This window comes from Lacerta agilis, chromosome 6 (assembly GCF_009819535.1).
Source record: "Lacerta agilis isolate rLacAgi1 chromosome 6, rLacAgi1.pri, whole genome shotgun sequence".
Taxonomy (NCBI): domain Eukaryota; kingdom Metazoa; phylum Chordata; class Lepidosauria; order Squamata; family Lacertidae; genus Lacerta; species Lacerta agilis.
The window spans coordinates 82,504,709-82,525,327 of NC_046317.1; the positions used below are offsets into that span (position 1 = coordinate 82,504,709).

General features: G+C 43.1%; 1 protein-coding gene across 6 annotated transcripts in view; it reads left to right on the forward strand.

Moving 5' to 3' along the window:
• Positions 1 to 20,619, forward strand: part of GNAS (GNAS complex locus) — a 174,170-nt gene that overhangs the window by 96,425 nt on the left and 57,126 nt on the right. For all 6 annotated transcript variants that reach the window (XM_033153631.1, XM_033153633.1, XM_033153634.1 and 3 more), the window contains 2 exons: positions 14,122 to 14,176; positions 14,261 to 14,380. In XM_033153631.1, the coding sequence (XP_033009522.1) occupies positions 14,122 to 14,176; positions 14,261 to 14,380 (175 nt within the window). The remainder of the gene's footprint in view (positions 1 to 14,121; positions 14,177 to 14,260; positions 14,381 to 20,619) is intronic.

Below are 20,619 nucleotides of genomic sequence, written 5' to 3' on the forward strand. Positions count from 1 at the left end.
TAAAGCTAGCTAAGCCTAAACCGCCAATTCTTCCACAAGCTAACCAACCTCTCTACCTCCTGCACGCGCTTCCAACCCAACCAACCCGTTCCCCAAAACCCCAACTATCTACATCTGAATCATCCAAACCCTAACTCTGACTGTCCGCCTAAAACGGGGAGCCGCAGCCTTTTATTGACAACGAACAAGCAACGTCATGATCAATACTTTTACCAATCAGAACGCTGTTGCTGCCCTTGAAAAAGGCGGGAAGCAGATTAACTGACCATTAACAAGTTCAAACCTTTGGAGCCAAAAAAGTCTAAGCAGAGGGATCTCAGTGGCAAGACGCCTACTGAGCCCTGCTTTCACTTTCACTTCTACTCGGAAGAATACGTTAAATAGTACACATAATTGACATTAACTTAATACAAATAATTGCGGGTTCAAAGGTACCCACGGAGTGTATTCCCACAGATCTGAGCTGGGCCACTGTGGAATTTAGATTAGGACTGGTGCCAGGACAGGATCTAGAGCGGAACCCAGTGTGTGATGGGTAGAGACAGGGCAGAAAGAGGATTTTTGTAGCTTTTCAGACCACAATAATGGATGCTTAATGCAACATTAAGTGTGTTTTGTTTGGTGGTACCAATGCAATACTGGCTGTTTTTGCAATGCATGAGATTAAATTTTCTGCCTTAACGACTTATTTCTGCACATTTTCCTGAACCTGTGTAAGCTATACATGTTTTAGTAACTTTTAGCACCATATTTTCCGGCGTATAAGACGACCCCAAACTTTTCCAGTTAAAATATAGAGTTTGAGATATACTCGACCGCAGATTCTCCACCCGGCGTATAAGACGACCCCTGACTTTTGAGAAGATTTTCCTGGATTAAAAAGTAGTCTTATACGCCAAAATATACAGTAGTTATGAGATTGCACTGTAGCGTTCTGCTTGAAATTTTTCTGAAATTAACTTCATGTTAGCAGCCTTTATGCCAAATATTCCCGAAGGCTGTTGGAAAATGGTGACAGCTTGGTGATGTGCAATGAGGTGGATATAGTTAGGCATCTCTTGTGGTCATATTCACTGACATTTCAAGTAAGTTTCCACAGGGAATTAAATATTCAGGACCTAAATGGTTTCCAAATGTGCAATGCGCTCTATGTGGGGCCACCTTTGAAGGTGACCCAGAAACTACAACTAATCCAGAATGTGGCAGCTAGACTGGTGACTGGGAGCGGCCGCCAAGGCCACATAACACCGGTCTTGAAAGACCTACATTGGCTCCCAGTACGTTTCCGGGCACAATTAAAAGTGTTGGTGCTGACCTTTAAAGCCCTAAACGGCCTCATTCCAGTATACCTGAAGGAGCGTCTCCACCCCCATTGCTGAGGGCCTTCTGGCGGTTCCCTCGCTGCGAGAAGCCAAGTTACAGGGAACCAGGCAGAGGGCCTTATCGGTAGTGGCACCCTGTGGAATGCCCTCCCACCAGATGTCAAAGATAACAGCAACTACCAGACTTTTAGAAGACATCTGAAGGCAGCCCTGTTTAGGGAAGCTTTTAATGTTTGACAGACTATTGTATTTTAATACTGTATTTTGTTGGAAGCCGCCCAGAGTGACTGGGGAAACACAGCCAGATGAGCGGGGTATAAATTATTATAAAGAGAATAAGGGTCACGGAATGCCGAGTCACATCTCTGTACAACTTGGTGTGGTTCTGGTTTGCTAAGATTGATGCACATTTTATAAATGACTATTGCTTTTGCTGAAACTAATCGGGATCCTGTATTTATATAGCAGATGGATGCAAGCTTGCATATGAAATGGGATTTGTTCATGTCTGATCAGTCATTTATAAAATGACTCGAATTGGTTTTGTTTCTCAGTTAAAAATCCTACATTAATTGGTGGTGAATAATAATTGGTCGGGTGACTTTCTTTAAAAAATGGAATTAAATGTAAACAAATACCAGGTGAGAACTTTTTAACGGGCAGGTGCATTTTGAATAATCAGAGGCCATTACACTGCTATCTAAAGTTTTTCATATGGTTATTTCGGTTGACAGAACAAAGTACAAAATATGAAGTAGTACAAATTCATAGCCTCAATAGAACCAGTTGCTTAAGTATATAATATGTATGTTATCACTAATGACCACAAAGTAAGTTGAGATTATTTTGGGATTTTAGATCAGAATGTCCCAGTTTTATCACACTGGCATTTGTGAATCACCATCCTGGATTTTGTCTGCAAGTTTTGCCTGCAAAACAGAAAAATAATATGTCAGTGGTTCATGTGAACAAATAGAATTTCGTGTTTCACTAAAAAGAGGAGTCCATATACAAAGGAAAGCAATTTCCAGCAGAAAAGTTTGAGGCCAAAGAGTTTTGATCACAGAGGGGCAAAAGCTGTCCAATGTAGAAGGGGGGGGGGCTTTTCCTGAGAATTCCCCAAAACTGAAAACAAAACAAAATTCAGAAAAGTTCCTGTAACATTTCTAGCCTCTACCATACACCCGTTTTCCTCAACATTAATAAATTGCATTGGGGAGGGGGACGTTGCCTCTGAGAGCCAGTGTTGTGTAGTGGTTAAGAGTGATAGACTCGTAATCTGGTGAACCGGGTTCGCGTCTCCGCTCCTCCACATGCAGCTGCTGGGTGACCTTGGGCTAGTCACACTTCTTTGAAGTCTCTCAGCCCCACTCACCTCACAGAGTGTTTGTTGTGGGGAGGAAGGGAAAGGAGAATGTGAGCCGCTTTGAGACTCCTTCGGGTAGTGATAAAGCGGGATATCAAATCCAAACTCCTCCTCCTCCCTTCAGTCAAGCTTTCTGAGCATGCTTAAACCCTCCATTGTTCACAAGGAATGAGTCAGGTGGGATAAAGAACTACTCTTCCCAGTGTCAGCAGTGTAGGCTCCCAAGTGTGGCCAGAATTTTTTCATGCAATGTGAGAAATGACTTAGATTATGGGTAGGCAAACAAAAGGCCCGGGGGCTGGATCCGGCCCAGTCGCCTTCTAAATCCGGCCCACGGACAGTCCGGGAATCAGCATGTTTTTACATGAGTAGAATGTGTCCTTTTTATTTAAAATGCATCTCTGGGTTATTTGTGGGGCATAGGAATCCATTCCCCCCCCCTTTCCCTAAAAAATATAATCCGGGCCCCCACAAGTTCTGAGGGACAGTGGACCAGCTCCCTGCTGAAAATGTTTGCTGACTTCTGACTTAAATGAAGTCACCCTCAGCTTAACTTTGGGAAATGTAGTTTGGTGGTGTTATTTTGATTTTGCTGTGTTTTGTTTTTTTATTCCTTCTGGTCAGTGAGTAAAAAAGGAATAAACTTAAGCAATAAATGTAAGGATATTTTTTCTTTAACCCCACAGCGTCCATAGTTCACATCTGCAGGAATTGCAGGCTTTGACTTTGCTGCTGTCTTCTCCTAGTACCCACCCCTGATTCCAGCCAGGCTTTCACAAATTAATTATGGGAATAGGCGGGAGTGAGAAAAGGGGCAGATGAAATGACATTTATCAGCTGAGATGAAATGGGAAGGTTGATGGGTTTGTTTGGTATTGGCTAGGGAATTTTCAAACACAACACCTGTTCTGAAATCCTCCTTCATTCCCACTTTTACGCATCTTGAATTTATAACAGGGATTTTCCTTAATTGAAATTAGTAGGGTAATGCTTAAAAGGCACTTGCGTTTTTGGGGTTGTGGTCTGTTTGTAAATGGTTATGTCTGGTCATTTAGGTGTCTATTTCCACAGTAGTTCTTGTGGATAAGATGGCACGGTGCAGAACAGACCGAAGAGTATTCACACTTATCAAACAAACCCCAAACTGTCTTTGACAGCATTGCTGGTTGGGTGGTCTGTAGAATCAAAAGAACGTTATGATTTGTTTTCCGTTTCAGTTCGTGTTGAGCACTTCAGTAGGATATTTATATGTTTGTAGAAATATTAAATTTAAAGAAATAAACACATTAATAGGGTGCATTTCTGCCTTACAATTGTATTTACATAATACCCACACCACCCACCAATGGATGCTATTTTAATCTGACTCCCTGAGAGGCTACATTGGAATAGGCGATGATTTACTGCCGAGGTTAAATAAAAAAATTTTTAAAAAACAAACAAACAAAACAAAACATGCAGGTTTTATATGTGCCCTTTCTTAGTAAAATTGAGGTTACAGTCATTAACATAGTAGTGAATTTTCCATATTTGTTTTTTGAACAATTTCAAAATCAGAACAGATACAGACTTCTTGGCTAAAATCAAGATTGAAAAGCTAGATTCTTTGGAAATATTTTGTTGGGTAGTTACTCAGTTTCAGATCTTGGCTTGTTCTCAGACTATATTTAAAAACTAACCACAGTTCCGCAAGTTCAGACATCATTAGGAATGTTATAAAACGATGTCCAGCTCTCAACAGGGTAAAAAAAGAAATGAGCATGCTGCATGTTTCTCTGTGTTGCTGAACCCCATAACTTCTCAGGGGTAGGGAACTTCAGTCTTAGGGGCCGAATATAGCTTTCCAAGGCTTGAGACTCTTGAGCTTCTCCTAGACACACCCTAAAGTCTTTTTACTAGGCTGGCACACGTCCCTTAGCTCAAATGATTCCTTTTGCTTGACTGCATGAAGAACAGAATGGTGTTAGCTTATACAATTAGCTTATACAAAAGTAAAACTTAGATTTGTTGCTCTGCCCACATTTGTCTTTGGCTCTCAGAAGGGAATGTGGCCATTGGACTGAAAAAGTTCCTCCTCCCTGTTTTAAATGTATCATTGTTGAGATGTGGGACATTTCACTTCCAGTATGACAGCTAATGGGATTTGATTGCAGCTTGCCTCCTGGGAATAATTTTATCAGACGCAGCAGCTTTTTAAGAATTTTCATGATAAAAAGCTCTTAAAGCAAACATGCATTTATCTTGATTTCGACTCTTGGATATCAAGGAGGTTTTTAATGCTGTGATCTTTGACACAGCTTAAATGCAACTTCTTTTTGAAGCTATTTGGAATTGTAACTTGTTTTTCTCTGGTGTCTCAAAGAAACTTCAGTGACCTTCCTGACAAACTGACGAAGGCTTCTTATTAGTCCTCCTAAAACAGTCAAAACAAGTGTCTGTTCACAATTGTAACAACTTGCATGGTCCCAGTGGGATTGAAGTTTATTCTAGGGCTCAGTTGGGTCAAAGCATTATATAGAAAGCGTTTAAAATATGTTTATGTGGCTGCACCTCAGAACTTTAAAGAAAGATTGAGTGATACTTAAAAGTGTATGGAAATGTCTGAGATAAGAATATAAACCACTGGATAAATGTGACTCTTATAGTTCATTTCTTGCCATTTTGCCTAGTATTAAAATCAAGCAGCTTCTAGGATATATACAGCTGTGCCCATGGACAAGAGTAAGTGCCAGGTTTTCTGCTATTAGATTAGCCCCCCTTTCTGACCCCCTCCCATTTGCTTGTCCAACAATAAGTTGGGCTGTCTGTTGTTACTTTTAAAGTACCTTGCATATTTCTCTGATCAAATGTTCAGCATTTTTTAAAAAACAAGACCAGCAAAATAAATTTTAAAAGTTGAAAAATTGTTTTGCAGGAAGGGTTGGGTTTTGATTATCACAAAGCTCAGCTAAGCAGCACTGTGCATGCCCCATTTTCCCCTTAAAACCAGTAGAACAGATTTCTTCTGAACTATATATCAAGTTTTGTATTTCTGCTCAAATTGGGGCAAACTGCAAGCATTGTGTGTCTGTATGTACCCTTAAATGCTTTGTGTAAAATAATACATTGGGGGAATGCTGAGATATGTTGGTGACTTAAAAATAATAAACTTTATATTTTAAAACATTTTATCTTAATGGTCCCTTCCTAATTTAGAAGGATGGAAGCATAATCTGGCAATGTTTTTGAACAGTAATAATAATTTTAAGAATAGTGGGTGAGATTCAAGTTACTGCTTGAGCAGGATAAGGTCGACTTACATAAAAGGACTCCCATCTCCTACACTGCCACCCCCATGCCCTCAAAATCTGCTATAAATGGTTGAGGGGAAACCCAAAGCAGGTTTGGGGGGGGGGCTCACAAGGGAAGAAGAATGGGGAAGGTTCTGTTGTGTGAGTAGAGTTCATTTCACACACTCACATCCCACATAGTGCTATGTTGAATTTCACCCAGTGTTTCCTTGGTTGTACATTGCTTAAGTCAGCAACTAAAGATTTTCTACACTTGTATAAAGTAGTCAAAATAAATTAAAAAATTGTCCAGTAGCACCTTAGAGACCAAGTAAGTTTGTTCTGGGTACAGTATAAGCTTTCGTGTGCATGCACACTTCTTCATATACCTTGTTTAAAGTACAGTGGTGCCTCGCAAGACGAAATTAATTCGTTCCGCAAGACTCTTCGTCTTGCGGAAATTTCGTCTTGCGAGGCACCTTTTCCCATAGGAACGCATTAAAATTTAATTAATGCGTTCCTATGGGAAAAAAAGTCCGGGGGCCCCTCCCGACCGGCACCGGAGCCAAGCCAAGCCGCGTTTTAAGACTGCAGTGAGCGAACAGCAGCGCTGCTGTTCGCTCGCTTCAGTCTTAAAACGCAGCTCCGCGGCTCCGGGAGGGAGGGAGGGGGCCGTGGGATGATGCCCGACATCGGGCATGATGCCACGGCCCCCTCCCGACCGGCACCGGAGCTCCGCGGTGCTGTGTTTTAAGACTGCAGCAATCGTTGCAGTCTTAAAACGCAGCTCCGCGGCTCCGGGAGGGAGGGAGGGGGCCGTGGCATCATGCCCGACATCGGGCATGATGCCACGGCCCCCTCCCGACCGGCACCGGAGCTCCGCGGTGCTGTGTTTTAAGACTGCAGCGATCGCTGCAGTCTTAAAACGCAGCTCCGCGGCTCCGGGAGGGAGGGAGAGGGCCGTGGGATGATGCCCGACATCGGGCACGATCCCACGGCCCCCTCCCGACCGGCACCGGAGCTCCGCGGTGCTGTGTTTTAAGACTGCAGCGATCGCTGCAGTCTTAAAACGCAGCTCCGCGGCTCCGGGAGGGAGGGAGGGGGCCGTGGCATCATGCCCGACATCGGGCATGATGCCACGGCCCCCTCCCGACCGGCACCGGAGCTCCGCGCCGCCGAGTTTTAAGACTGCAACGATCGTTGCAGTCTTAAAACGCAGCGGCGGGGCTCCGGGAAGGAGGGAGAGGGCCGTGGGATGATGCCCGACATTGGGCACGATCCCACGGCCCCCTCCCGACCGGCACCGGAGCTCCGCGCCGCCGAGTTTTAAGACTGCAACGATCGTTGCAGTCTTAAAACACAGCGGCGGGGCTCCGGGAGGGAGGGAGAGGGCCGTGGGATGATGCCCGACATCGGGCATGATGCCACGGCCCCCTCCCGACCGGCACCGGAGCTCCGCGCCGCCGAGTTTTAAGACTGCAACGATCGTTGCAGTCTTAAAACGCAGCGGCGGGGCTCCGGGAGGGAGGGAGAGAGCCGTGGCATCATGCCCGATGTCGGGCATGATGCCACGGCCCCCTCCCGACCGGCACCGGAGCTCCGCGGTGCTGTGTTTTAAGACTGCAACGATCGCTGCAGTCTTAAAACGCAGCTCCGCGGCTCCGGGAGGGAGGGAGGGGGCCGTGGCATCATGCCCGACATCGGGCACGATCCCACGGCCCCCTCCCGACCGGCACCGGAGCTCCGCGCCGCCGAGTTTTAAGACTGCAACGATCGTTGCAGTCTTAAAACGCAGCGGCGGGGCTCCGGGAAGGAGGGAGAGGGCCGTGGGATGATGCCCGACATCGGGCATGATGCCACGGCCCCCTCCCGACCGGCACCGGAGCTCCGCGGTGCTGTGTTTTAAGACTGCAGCGATCGCTGCAGTCTTAAAACGCAGCTCCGCGGCTCCGGGAGGGAGGGAGGGGGCCGTGGCATCATGCCCGACATCGGGCACGATCCCACGGCCCCCTCCCGACCGGCACCGGAGCTCCGCGCCGCCGAGTTTTAAGACTGCAACGATCGTTGCAGTCTTAAAACGCAGCGGCGGGGCTCCGGGAAGGAGGGAGAGGGCCGTGGGATGATGCCCGACATTGGGCACGATCCCACGGCCCCCTCCCGACCGGCACCGGAGCTCCGCGCCGCCGAGTTTTAAGACTGCAACGATCGTTGCAGTCTTAAAACGCAGCGGCGGGGCTCCGGGAAGGAGGGAGGGGGCCGTGGGATGATGCCCGACATTGGGCACGATCCCACGGCCCCCTCCCGACCGGCAGCGGAGCTTACCTTTTCGCTGCGGTCGGGAGGGATGTTGTCCGCCTCTGCCATTTTGGATCGACTGCGCATGCACAGTCGATCCAAAATGGCGGACGCGGACATCACCCCTCCCGACCAGAGCGAAAAGGTAAGCCAGCTTACAGTGGTACCTCGCCAGACGAATTCGTCTTGCGAAAAACAGGCATAGACGAATTCGTCTTGCGAGTCAACTAAAAACTCGCAAAACCCTTTCGTTTTGCGAGTTTTTCGTCTAGCGAGGCATTCGTCTTGCGGGGTACCACTGTAGTTCAGTTTATCATTTTCTTTAAATCGTTGAATTGTTACTAATTTGTACAGGTTATTGGTTGAACTCTTGATGCAGGAAACATGGCACATCATTGTCATGGGAAAATGTACACTTAGTAAATATTACAAAATGAAGTTATATGTTCGTTGCTGTAATAAGACTCTTTGTTTACTGAACATGCCATAGGGCCATGGTAACACAGACAGAAATAGGGACTTGAGTGCTTCTGTGTTAAAGACAATGATGACTACCTAGCAGCTTGTCAATTGCAGGAATTTTGCACCACTTTGAAATACATCATCACTTAATTGGCTTATCAGTAACTTGGAAGTCCACTAAACATTTGAACTTTGTTACATATCTTTGGATGCAAAGTCTTCTGACAGGGCCAGGTAATAGCTGGGAGCATATGACACTCTGCTCAAGAATCACCACTGGCTCCATGTAACTGCTGCTTTTTGTGTTGTGCATGCCTTGAATTGAGCCACCTTAAAGCTTGTGTTATCCTTAACCATTGACAATGCTGGCTGGAGTTGGAGTGCCACACGTTAGGCATTCTTGCTTTTGAGAGTTGATACTACTCATCATAGCAAGGGTGTATGTAGTGAGGTGTTGGATAGATTTGCACCTAGTGTTATGCAATGGAACCACAAATAGGAATCCACAGTTCCTGAATAGCCCTTTTGGCCAAATCATCTCTGCATATCTTTTTTTTTTTTAAACCAAATGTTCATGTTAATGCTGCCCATCTTACAAAATTCATCTCAGGGCAAAAAGCATTATACACTCATTATTAATAATAATTGGGTTCAAAAAGCACACAGCTGTTCTTGAGCATGCGTCTTTGCACTGTGTATTGGGCAAGCTTCACACCCATATTACTGACTAGAAAAATTACTGGTGTCTTCATTGCAATAGAATTTTTAGTTGTCCAACAAAGTCCTTCTTTAAAACCTGCACTGCAAGGCAATTTATTCCATTACTAGACTGTTGTAGGCTCAGCCTCATATGAGGGCCAAAGTCTTTAGGTATGATTTGATGTGTTAAATCCAATGAATACTTGGACTTCGAATATCTTCGTATTTCTATCAATTTAGCTTAATTGAGTCACTTGGAAGAACTGGTTAAGTAAATGAAAGTTGGGAGAGCACAATTAAAATTACTTTCTTTCAAATGGGTTAAGAAAGTAGAGAATAATTTAATAAATTCGGCGAACTAAGAAAGAGCAGCCGGAAAACCTTTTTAATTTTGACAGGTACTGCGCATAACGTCTCTTGGCTGGTGTGGAATGTTGTATTAACTTTTCTTTCTAGCCACACTAAGGAGAATAATAGATCAGTTATATAATCATGGTGTATAGACTTCAAAACAGACCATTGCTTGGCAATGTCCCTCCCTCCCATGAAGAAATAACAACACACGAGACACTGATATCGAATTAATGGGCGTAAAGGCCACAACTTTATTGGTTACGGATGTTGAGCGGTATTGGCTTAGGCATTGGACCCTAACCACTATATCTGACCCCAACCCGGGTGTTGGAAGTCCGTGAAGGGTTAACCACCAAGGGGAGCCCAACTGACGCTTATCAAGTGGAACTCCCCTTGGGATCACCGTTGGGGCGTGCCTTAACCTCCCTAGGCTTCGGACAGGGCCACGTCCCTGGAATCCTTTACGGAATACCCTTCCAATGAGGGGCAGGTGATGGCACTACCTCCCCTTTCCACCTCTATTGATGTTGTCCAATGCCTAACCGCCAAACCAAAGTTGTGACGAATTGCTATGAGGTGGGTGAAAAAACCCGATTTGGCTAGCCCAAATGGGAAAAAGTCCTACCAGGCCCCCCCAGCCAACTGGGGTGACCAACTGAGGTCCATAGCAAGGTCAAGAGCTAACCTAAATTGTGGGTGGGCGGGAGAACCGGTGAAGCTGGGGGGCAGAGAAGAAGAAGGAGAAGGATTCCCACCGTCTCAAATTTAAAGGGACCGCGGTCCCGCCCTTCCGCCGACCGGATTGGTCAGCCTGTGAGGCTGAGCGGCGGGAATCCAGCCAATCACGCAGGGGCTCTGAATCAGCCCCTGCGCACGTGCTCGGTGCGTGACGCCCGCAACGCCACCTCCTGCTGATGAGTGGAAGTGGCTTTGTCAATTAATAGGAATATTATTGGGACCACGGAGGTGAAGGAAAAGCATAATTAACAGCATAATCCTGTGTATGTCTACTTAGAAGTAAATCTGACTGAGTTCCGTGAGGATTACTCTCAGGGTATAGGATTGCACTCTTGATGTTTTTGGATTGGTGGGTATCATGCACTGAGGTCTATAGGGAGATGCAGGGTGGCTTTTGTAGAATGGTGGTTTTAATCCATAATACTGAACAGATCACACAATAATACATCCCATTAAGCAAACTTTGGCTTAGAAGGAGTACACAGCTGCTTTGCTCCTTCTCCCACTTGCTGCTGTACTATGCTCAGCATGTCATTCAAATCTGGACTCGAGGTTAAGCTCTCTCCAGATGAACTATAAGCTTGTAACCAAGGTTAGTTCAGATAAATGATACAGTACTTTAATATTAAGAACGTTTTAGCCTTCAGATAATAATATTGAACGTGTTTGCCTACTCCCCTGGATTTGTCAGGAGAGTCAGCATTATGTTCTGAATTAAGAGCCATCACTTTGAGTACTGGGAAATACTCTTTGTAACAGATAGGCAGAAAAGAGGGTGCATAATAATCAGGGCAAAATATGTTTCTAAACTAAAGAGTTGAATGCTAAATGCTAAACTAAAGCTAAATGCTGAACCCAAAGTAAAACAATAAGCAGCTCCTGATAGAGGGGTGCCTTGGAAGGAAGCAGTCTAGGCCTAAAGACTCCATGCAATCCCTACTTTTTACGGGAATTTCCAGCAACCTAAATAATGACTACTGTGTAAAACACTTATTAGCTTTGGGGGATGACAGCAATTATTTCCTATTTCATAATGACATGGTGTCTCCAGAATGCAATTTTGGTCCTGAATTTTCGTGTTTTCAAGGTGACAAGCGTAACCAGATATATGCATATTTCTTCTAATCTACTTGTGAGTTCAGCTCCCTTCACTGTATAATGGCCATCTTTGTGCCATGTTGCCTTCTGCTTCCTTCACCCTAGTTGTGATGATTGACATCTCTGTAGGTCTGGTTCTTCCTCCGCCTCAATAACAATATTTGCAGCTCTTCCATGATAACGCAGCAGCTGGAGGCTTAAGAGTTAGGCAGCAAGTTTTTGGCCTTGGTACATACTATACAGATTCAATTTGCAGAAGAATATGCCTTTTCAGTTACTGGGGAACTCATGTTGCACTCATGTCCTGCTGGTGGACTTCCCAGAGGCATCTGAATGGCCACTCTGGGAACAGAATGTACTAGGCTTAGGTATTTAGGATTTCACCAAATCTTATAGCATTTGTGTGTCAGTCTTTAGTTCTTAGCTTTTTCCACTTTTGAGAGAAAGGAATCTGCAGATGGGTTTTTCTTTCCTTCAGAAAGTGGTTGCACACACTCATTAGTGTGGATGTAAGTAGATTTTATGTCTTGCACTTGTGTTTGTTAAACCATTTCCTGCAGTCTGTACACTAGTTTGATTAAAGATAAGGTAGAAATAGGAACACCTTTCAGTACTTTTGACACCCATATTCTCTCATGCAAGTATCCTCCCTGCCATCGTACGTTGCCATTAAACTCTTTTACAGTGCAATAACCTGGCTTCTGAAGTTAAGTGGGTTAATATTTTGACCTTTTTTTTAAAAAAATTGAATCGTGTAAGGAACTGATTCTAATTATAGAATAAATACAAGTCAGTACTGTAACATTTAATCCAGGAATGGGAAATGTGTCGCTAGATTACAGCTCCCACCATCACTTATCATAGGCTATTCTGATTGGGGCTGATGGGCTCTCCATTCTGGTTTAGTATTGTGAAGGCTATAGACAAAGCAATACACTGGCTTTTCTTTTTTTAAGAATAACCCAGACACAGTCTGGATTGATCACAGGATCTAAAAGAATTTTGTACTAGGAAACACCCAAGAGTTCTATAATACATGTTCATTCTTAACAATCCAAAGCAAATGTGATGTGCCATATCATGCTCTAGACATCTTTAGTATCCATTTGTGTGCATTTACATGAATGTGCACTAGGTTTAAGAAGCCTTCATCCCATACTCAAGACACTTACAGTAACTTCTATAGACTCAGGAAATCTAGTTGCAGAATATCCTTTTGGTTTCACTTTTTGGAATGTGAATATTTGAAGAGAAGTATTTCTACAAACCTTTTCTACTCCTGCAAGCTACTGTAGAGGAAATATTTAGAGCAGAGCACATTTTTACGTGCTCCCAATATTCTATTGCTAGCAGTAATTATTTGTAGCTTCTTACTGTACTGTATAAAATAAATTTGCATTGGTACAACCACAAATGATCCCAAAGAGCCTGCCTGCCTACATGAAGAAACTTTTCATCTGTATGTGTGGGAGCCAGCGATAAATTACTCTGTCCCAAACTCTCATACAAGATTGAGAGACATTTTTCTCTTACTCGGAGGGGAGTTGTATGGAAAACCAACGCTGGGGTGGCTCTTGCCACCTAACTGGGATGCTTATGGAAAATCCCCCCAATCCCCACTGCCCAGGCCTTAGCCAATCTCTGCTTGCCTCCGCCCATAAAGGGGCTGCCCGCTCTTTGCACCCATTGGTTGTCACCCCTGCACAAACCAATTGAGAGACAGGATTTCCTCTGTGGAACTAGCCCCACGTAGCCAGTGTTGCCCTTTTCAGTTGTATTTGTAGAAAGAACATGAAGATAAAAATGGAAGAGAATGGCCGTTGCCAGAAGTGACACTCCTTTGGAACTTGCAGTTCATGGGCTGCGTGTTGGACCACCCTGAGCTAAACTATGGTGCATTGCATGCATTGCGTGCAAACCCAGGTTCATGTTTTGTCTCCCCCAAACAAACTAGGAGCAATACGTCAAGAACAAACGCCCTTCATTGACTTGGAGTGAGACAGACCATGAGCTTAGGTTGGCACACACCAATTTTTGTCTTAAGCTCCTGGCAGCTCAGCAGCAGCATCAGGGGCAAAGTGAAGCAGCTGCAATTTTCTAAATAACCACCAGCACATTTACTCATTCACACTCTGTCATAGTTTGGCTTACATGTGAACTAGGCCAATGTGTGTATTTTTGTCAGTTGAACAACTGTGGAGTCCCTGTTTAGGAACTTATCCCTGGAGTTTCTGATACCCAAAGCAGTGTAAGTGATTTCCTTAATCTTAAGACAATGCAACCTTGTTAGGTTGTTTCAGATATATTACAAGAAACATGCGTTTGAAATCAGAATCCATTCCTCAACTGTTTTATATCCCGCTCCCCGCCAAACTTAGATTTGGTGTCTAGCAGGTGGCTGGCTAGATGATTTATTGAAGATTATTTTTCTTGATAGAAGTTCTTTGACTTTTGTTTTCCTCTTCAAAGCTATCTCTCCGTGATCTAGAAATTTAATTTGTTATTTTCTTGTTTACAGGGAGAAAAAAATGAAAATTCAGGATATTAAAAACAATATTAAAGAAGCTATAGAGGTAAGTCTACAAGCTTTTCCTGGTTGCTTTGAACTAAATTTTAACCCGTCACTTTCTGATAACATTTTATCTCTTTTTCTACAGACAATAGTGACAGCAATGGGAAACCTGGCACCTCCAGTTGAACTAGCCAATCCAGAGAATCAGTTTCGAATTGACTATATATTAAACTTAGCAAGCCAGATAGATTTTGACTTCCCACCAGTAAGTATAAATTCTTATTTGTAACAGGCTTATGTTGCATTGGATTTTAGTTTTCATTTCTTATCGATGCTGATTTCTTGCAAGAATAGAGTGCAGTAAAGTGAGTTTCCCAATGCATATAGTGCTCTATTTTGATCCCAAATATTCATGAGTCGGTTGGCCAAGTTACTGATAATACAGTGTTGAGACATCATATGAGCTACTTTCCCTTCTGTATACTTATACAAATCATCATCAGCCCATAGTCAGGGTGGTGTTGGTTGGACATTGGAAAGTGAAGTGCAATTTTTTAAAATTTATTTTTTCTCTCTCCAGTGGAATTAAAAGCAGTATGGTAAACGAAGTTCAGGAGTACATTTAATGTGGGTGGGCCATGCCGTTAATGCACAGTAAATGCAATCAGGCAAAATCCTAGTCGATTTCTCTGTGGCCCTTAATTTTGTAAACATGCTTTCTGCCACCAAGGGACAGCTGCTGATTTTCTTAGTAGTAGTAGTTTGAAATATTTATTTCGTGTATACACGTAGTACTGAGAAATAGGCATCTAAATTGATTAAATCTTATGCTGCGGACTCAAGAGTTAGGGACATGTTCAGAGCTGCTCAAGAAGTCCATGGATAAGCTGAGATTTGAAACCTGACCTAAGTTCAGCTATCATATGTTGTTATTGTACAGCAGTTAAAACATTGGCTGTGTTTGTACATAACCCTTAAGCTGTAGTTTGCTGTCTCCTAGACAAGCAAACAAACCATAGTTTGCTTCTCCAAAGCTTAGTTACTCCTGCCTACTCTTTGCTGCCTGCTTGACATCCTGTACTGGCATTGCCTCACCTTGTCACGCTCTTGGTTGTTCAAACAGGCCAGGGAAATCTTCTCATAAGTTTTCAGCCATTCCTGTTATGCCCTGAGTCAAGCTAATTTCCCCCCACCCCACCCACATCACAGAAGCACCAAATGTACTCTCAATAAATTCCTTAGCTCTATTCTACTGCTCTAATGAAGTGATACACTTTTACAGATTCTCTGCTAGTATCTTTTTGCGTTGTATGAAAGATCGGTGTTTTGTTCCTGTGAAGAGTTAATTATTTTTGCTTGTAAGTAGGTTTAGCAATCAGGATAGCCAAGTATATATTAATTAGTCAGTTGACATAAATGATCATTGAAATTTTTCCCCTCTCCTTGCAGAGCAACTGGGTCTAACTTGTGAGGGGCAACTTGTCATGGAGGAATTGGGAGAATGGAGAGGAGAGAGCTTGTTGTCAGGCAGATTTAAGTGTGAGGACATCTTTAGGGGGGGAAACAGTCTGGTGAACAGTTTTGGTTTTTATCAGCTGCTTGTGCCTGTGTAGCTTGGTGAATATTAGGTGGCCAAACAAACCATGGTTAAGGAAAGTTGTTTCGTTCTGAGTTGTTGTGATACCATAGTTAATACAAGTGACAATTTATAACTCAATAAGAAATCATCACTTCACATTGTGATTTATTACCAGAAAACAAACTGTAGTTTGCTGGCTGTGCATATATGTATAGGAGTTAGAATCCTTAAAATTTTACTCTCAAATTCCTTATAAATAAGGATAAGAGATAAGAAGATCTGAACAATCAGCTGGGCACAGCTCAATACTAATATGCCTTCTGTCTAAGCATGAATTCCCTATCCCTCCTGTTTGTGATCAGCTGTATTTTTTGCCTCTTTAGTGGAGTAGGAGAGATGGGGGGGGGAATCACATCTGGCAGCCAATGTTGGTTTCAGATAGTACATGGGTAAAGGTAAAGGGACCCCTGACCGTTAGGTCCAGTTGCGGACGACTCTGGGATTGCAGTGCTCATCTCGCTTTAGTGGCCGAGGGAGCCGGTGTACAGCTTACGGGTCATGTGGTCAGCATTCTGGCGAACTAGAGCAGTGCATGGAAATGCTGTTTACCTTCCCGCTGGAGCGGTACCTGTTTATCTACTTGCACTTTGACGTGCTTTCGAACTGCTAGGTTGGCAGGAGCAGGGACCAAGCAATGGGAGCTCACCCCATCGTGGGGATTCGAACCACCGACCTTCTGATCAGCAAGCCCTAACTATCTGACACCACAGCTCCACGTAGCTAGCTGGGTTGGACTCTAGGCAGTTCCATCGTGGAGGTCGAATTCAGGGCCTCTGCTTCTTTCTAATCTCTGCCCAATAGGTAGTTAATATTTCTGTGCCCTATTGGAGCAGGTACTTGGGGGACTGGTAGAGAACTCATGGCTATTGGATTCGTCACAGGGATTTCAAACACTGACCTTCTGATCGGCAAGCCCTAGGCTCTGTGGTTTAGACCACAGCTCCACTAATAATAATAATAATAATAATAATAATAATAATAATAATAATAATAATAATTTTATTTATGCCCTGCCCATCTGGCTGGGTTTCCCCAGCCATTCCCCAGTTCAGTCAGAATCAAGTATACACTTCTAGAGTTAATACTAAATACATTTTAAAAAGTAAAGGTAAAGGTCTCCTGTCCTGACAGTTAAGACCAGTTGCAGACTACTCTGGAGTTGGGGTGCTCATCTCGCTTTACATGCTGAGGGAGCCGGCGTTATTATTTTCAATTCTCACTAAGTGAAAACCCTCATTTTGATTTTGCATCGCAACTCCTCCCAAATGGGGATGCAAGCAAAATTTTGCCTTCAGCTAATGCTGAATGATTTAGAGTGCTTGTTCACCACAACAAGCATAGATCACCACGAGCAGAATTTACTTGCATTCACTTTAGCTCAGATCATCTATAAATAAATAAAAATTTGTGCAGCCTTAATGATCTTTTAATGGCAACTTTCCCCAAAGATATTGCTTATTTTGCTCTGAAGAATACTTTGGAACGATTGAATGCACCATCTTTTCTGCCACCTCCAGATTTAGAAACAAGAAATTTGTCTTATATTTTAAAAGAACCTGTGATTTCCAGAACACAAGCAGCACAAAGGACCTTTTAAGGAGTTGCATGAAGGCTACTTAATACTCAGTACTTCCGTATTGTAGGGTAAGCCTGTGAACAGCATACTGCTGTCTTTTGGAGAGGCCAATGTTTGATAAAAGGGTTACAGGCATATGCACTGGCTAAGAAAGTGACCTTGTACATATTGTACCTATTAAAGCACATTCAAAGCACATTCTTTCCCTAAGAGAATCCTGGGCTCTGTAGTTTACCCTTGACAGAGTTGCTGTTCCTAGCAACCCAAATAGTAGTTTGAATTTGCTTTACAGGAATAGCGTATACGCAGCCAGTATTCGTGAAAGTGAGTGAGCATGTGTGCATTCCATCTGAGCACTGTAACTTAGCTTCCAGAACTGATGATGAGGGCTTTCTAGACAGATGCTGCTTACCAAGATACCCCAGTCTTAGTTGCTGGCACTGTTCATTATTTATCAGGCTTTCTGTCGTAAATGTGACTGCGTAATTTGAATTTTGCTTTCATATGGCTGGATGTTTCAGTTCTTGTTCCATACCTCCAGTAATATTTCATTTGAGCCCTCTTTCAGAATTAAAATTTGCACCATTTTCTATATATATGCCAAAGTAGCTGAAGATACAGGATTCTGCTTCCTGCCTACTAATATTGTATCTTTTTACCATGAAATGCATTTTCAGGTGCTTTTACTTAGGAAATATAATGATGTTAATGTGGATTCCTGTGATAAGTTTGCATAGTTCACTTTAATTCTAATCGTATTAACAGTTTTGAAGTTCCAGCTGTTGGTTAACTTCACTATATAGCTGTGCTACAAAACTTTGTTTCTGGAAGCAGCCACGTGAAATATTTGGAACGATTTTTCTCACACTTTCTTTGTACGCAAGGAAGTTCAGCGGTTGGCATTTGTAGCCCACAAATTGCTACCATCTGGCTTTCTGACAAGAACCTTCTGATAGCTTTGCCATCACTGCATAACTGATAGAGACCAGAGGCAGAGTCTTCCAACTGCGCAAGAGCTTCACAGGAAGTCGTGGTTAATAATCTTCAGTAGTTAGAAATTAATTAGCAAGTCCAGTTGGCACTACCCATTTCCAGGTTAGAATGAATGTAGCTTCCTCCTGCATGCATGTAAGGGTTTGGCAGAGTAATATCAGCTATTGGGCAGTTTGATGCCTCTTATGGATGTCCTTACCAGAAAACTAAAAAGAACCTATCACAGGAATGATCTCTTACCCAGTTGCTACATTATGGATTACTGCCTCCTTCGCTCCCTGCTTGCTGTGAACTGGAACAGCTCTTGGTTTTTGGGTTTTTTTTCTTTTATAGCTGGTAGGCACGGTGTCTACTCAAGAAAACCATTCACAGTCCAGGAATATTTTGCTGCTGTCCCAGTGACCCAAATCTCAGTCAGGGGATAACAAAATGGTGGCAGCGTCAAGGCAGGAGACATTTTTGCAGCAGTGCTGCTGTGGTATAATGCCATTCCCACTACAGCTTGTACAAGCTATCAGGCTGCCCTCTGATGTGTGTCTCTGGAGCATACAAACAGTAGTCTCACCTGGGCTCATTTAAGTATCAGTTGTATTCCTCTGGTACTGAAAAAACCGAACTTGTGTATTAATTATGTGTAAGGTACCTAAGAATATCTCTGTACTTTTAAATCCCTGGACACATTAATTGAAATGAGCTCTCCTCAGAGAAAATTGATGACTTTATAACTTTATATAGATTTCTCTTCCCGAATACAGTGAGTAGTTGGAGATAACCTTTATCCTAGTGTATTGTAAAGTTTTACAGTACAGCAGATTATGTCTTCATTGCATACTGAAATTCAAGCAATCAAGTAAAAAGTATATAGTGTGCAACAAATACGGTTTCTGTTGAGTGTGCAAGTCACATGCCATTAGCAAACCACTGTTTTATCAGATACCCATGGAAGTGTTTGTGTCCATAGCTGAGTGAAATGCATGTTTATACCCTCTTCTCTGAAAGCATGTTGATGACAGCTTGCACAATGCTAAACCTGACTTTCTTTAGAAAACATAACAGTGGGAATTGGATAACGTGGTCTCAGAAACTGAGAATGATCTCATATGAGAGAGTTAAAAACAATATAGCTGTCAATAGATAGCTAAAGAACACATAAGCTGTTCTCCTGGATTTTGTACGCTAGTTTTGAGGCCATCTCAAAGGCAGAAGAGAGAGAACCCAAGTTTGAAATGCATGCACACACCGATACTGGGGTTTAAGTAAGGATGTGGTTTATACCACATAGCAATGCACAAAACTGTAAGCTGAACATAAATTTGTACCTGACATAGTGTGGTGTTCAGCATGACCTTCTATTTAGATGATTCTGGTGTTTAGTGATGCAAAGTAGTTAAAGATTGAGTACATATGGTAATGGATTACTAAACTTCCTGAAGTCAAGTGCTTTGGGTTTTGTATTAGCTGTGACTTGCTAAATAACAATAAGGAATGCAAATGTTTAATAAATGACAGCAACATCTTTTTTTGTAATAATTGAATATCCCTCGTAACCAGTGAGAAATGGTGAGTGTCTCTCTCTCTCTCTGTGTGTGTGTGTGTGTGTGTGTGAGAGAGAGAGAGAGAGAGAGAGAGAGAGAACTGTCAGCAAAAAGTCTGAAATCTTTGTATTTTGCAAATAAGGATTGGATGCTGTAGAACCAAGGTGGCCAGATTGAAGGCCATGAAGGGCTTGTAAAGGCAAGCAGTACTTTCCTCTTTAAATAATAATACTGAATAGCCCATAGTGCTATGTTCTTCTTTGCAGCAGCTGCAGCAGTGTTTTAACTGCAAGAACTGAGGGAGGGAGGAGCCTTGCTACACCAGATTCCCCTCCTTTTATTGCTGAAAAGTTTCCTGTGTGGGTGCTGGCAAAGTTAGCTTTCCTAAAAGTGGAGACTCAGCTCAACATATTCTTGGGTTACACTTAAAAGGTTTAAAACAGTCTAAAAGAGGTAAAACCCGGGAATAATACAGAAAGCAGATGCAACAAAATACTGTTCTTGAATAACCCTGGCTATTAACAGGGGGTGTTAACTTTCATTTTGGTAGATTTATTGTGCTTTTTTGACAATATCACATCAGCAGAAAAGTTGTGGGGGGGGGTTCCGTTTGTCTAGCAACATGCGTCTATTTAGCATTAAAAAAACACCATGTTGGTCCCTGCCACACAATTCAGAAAAATGTTCTCACAATTTGCAGCAGAGAAATGGTTGTGAAAATGTACTTCCAACCAGAAGACTAAATATCTGTCTTGGAGTTT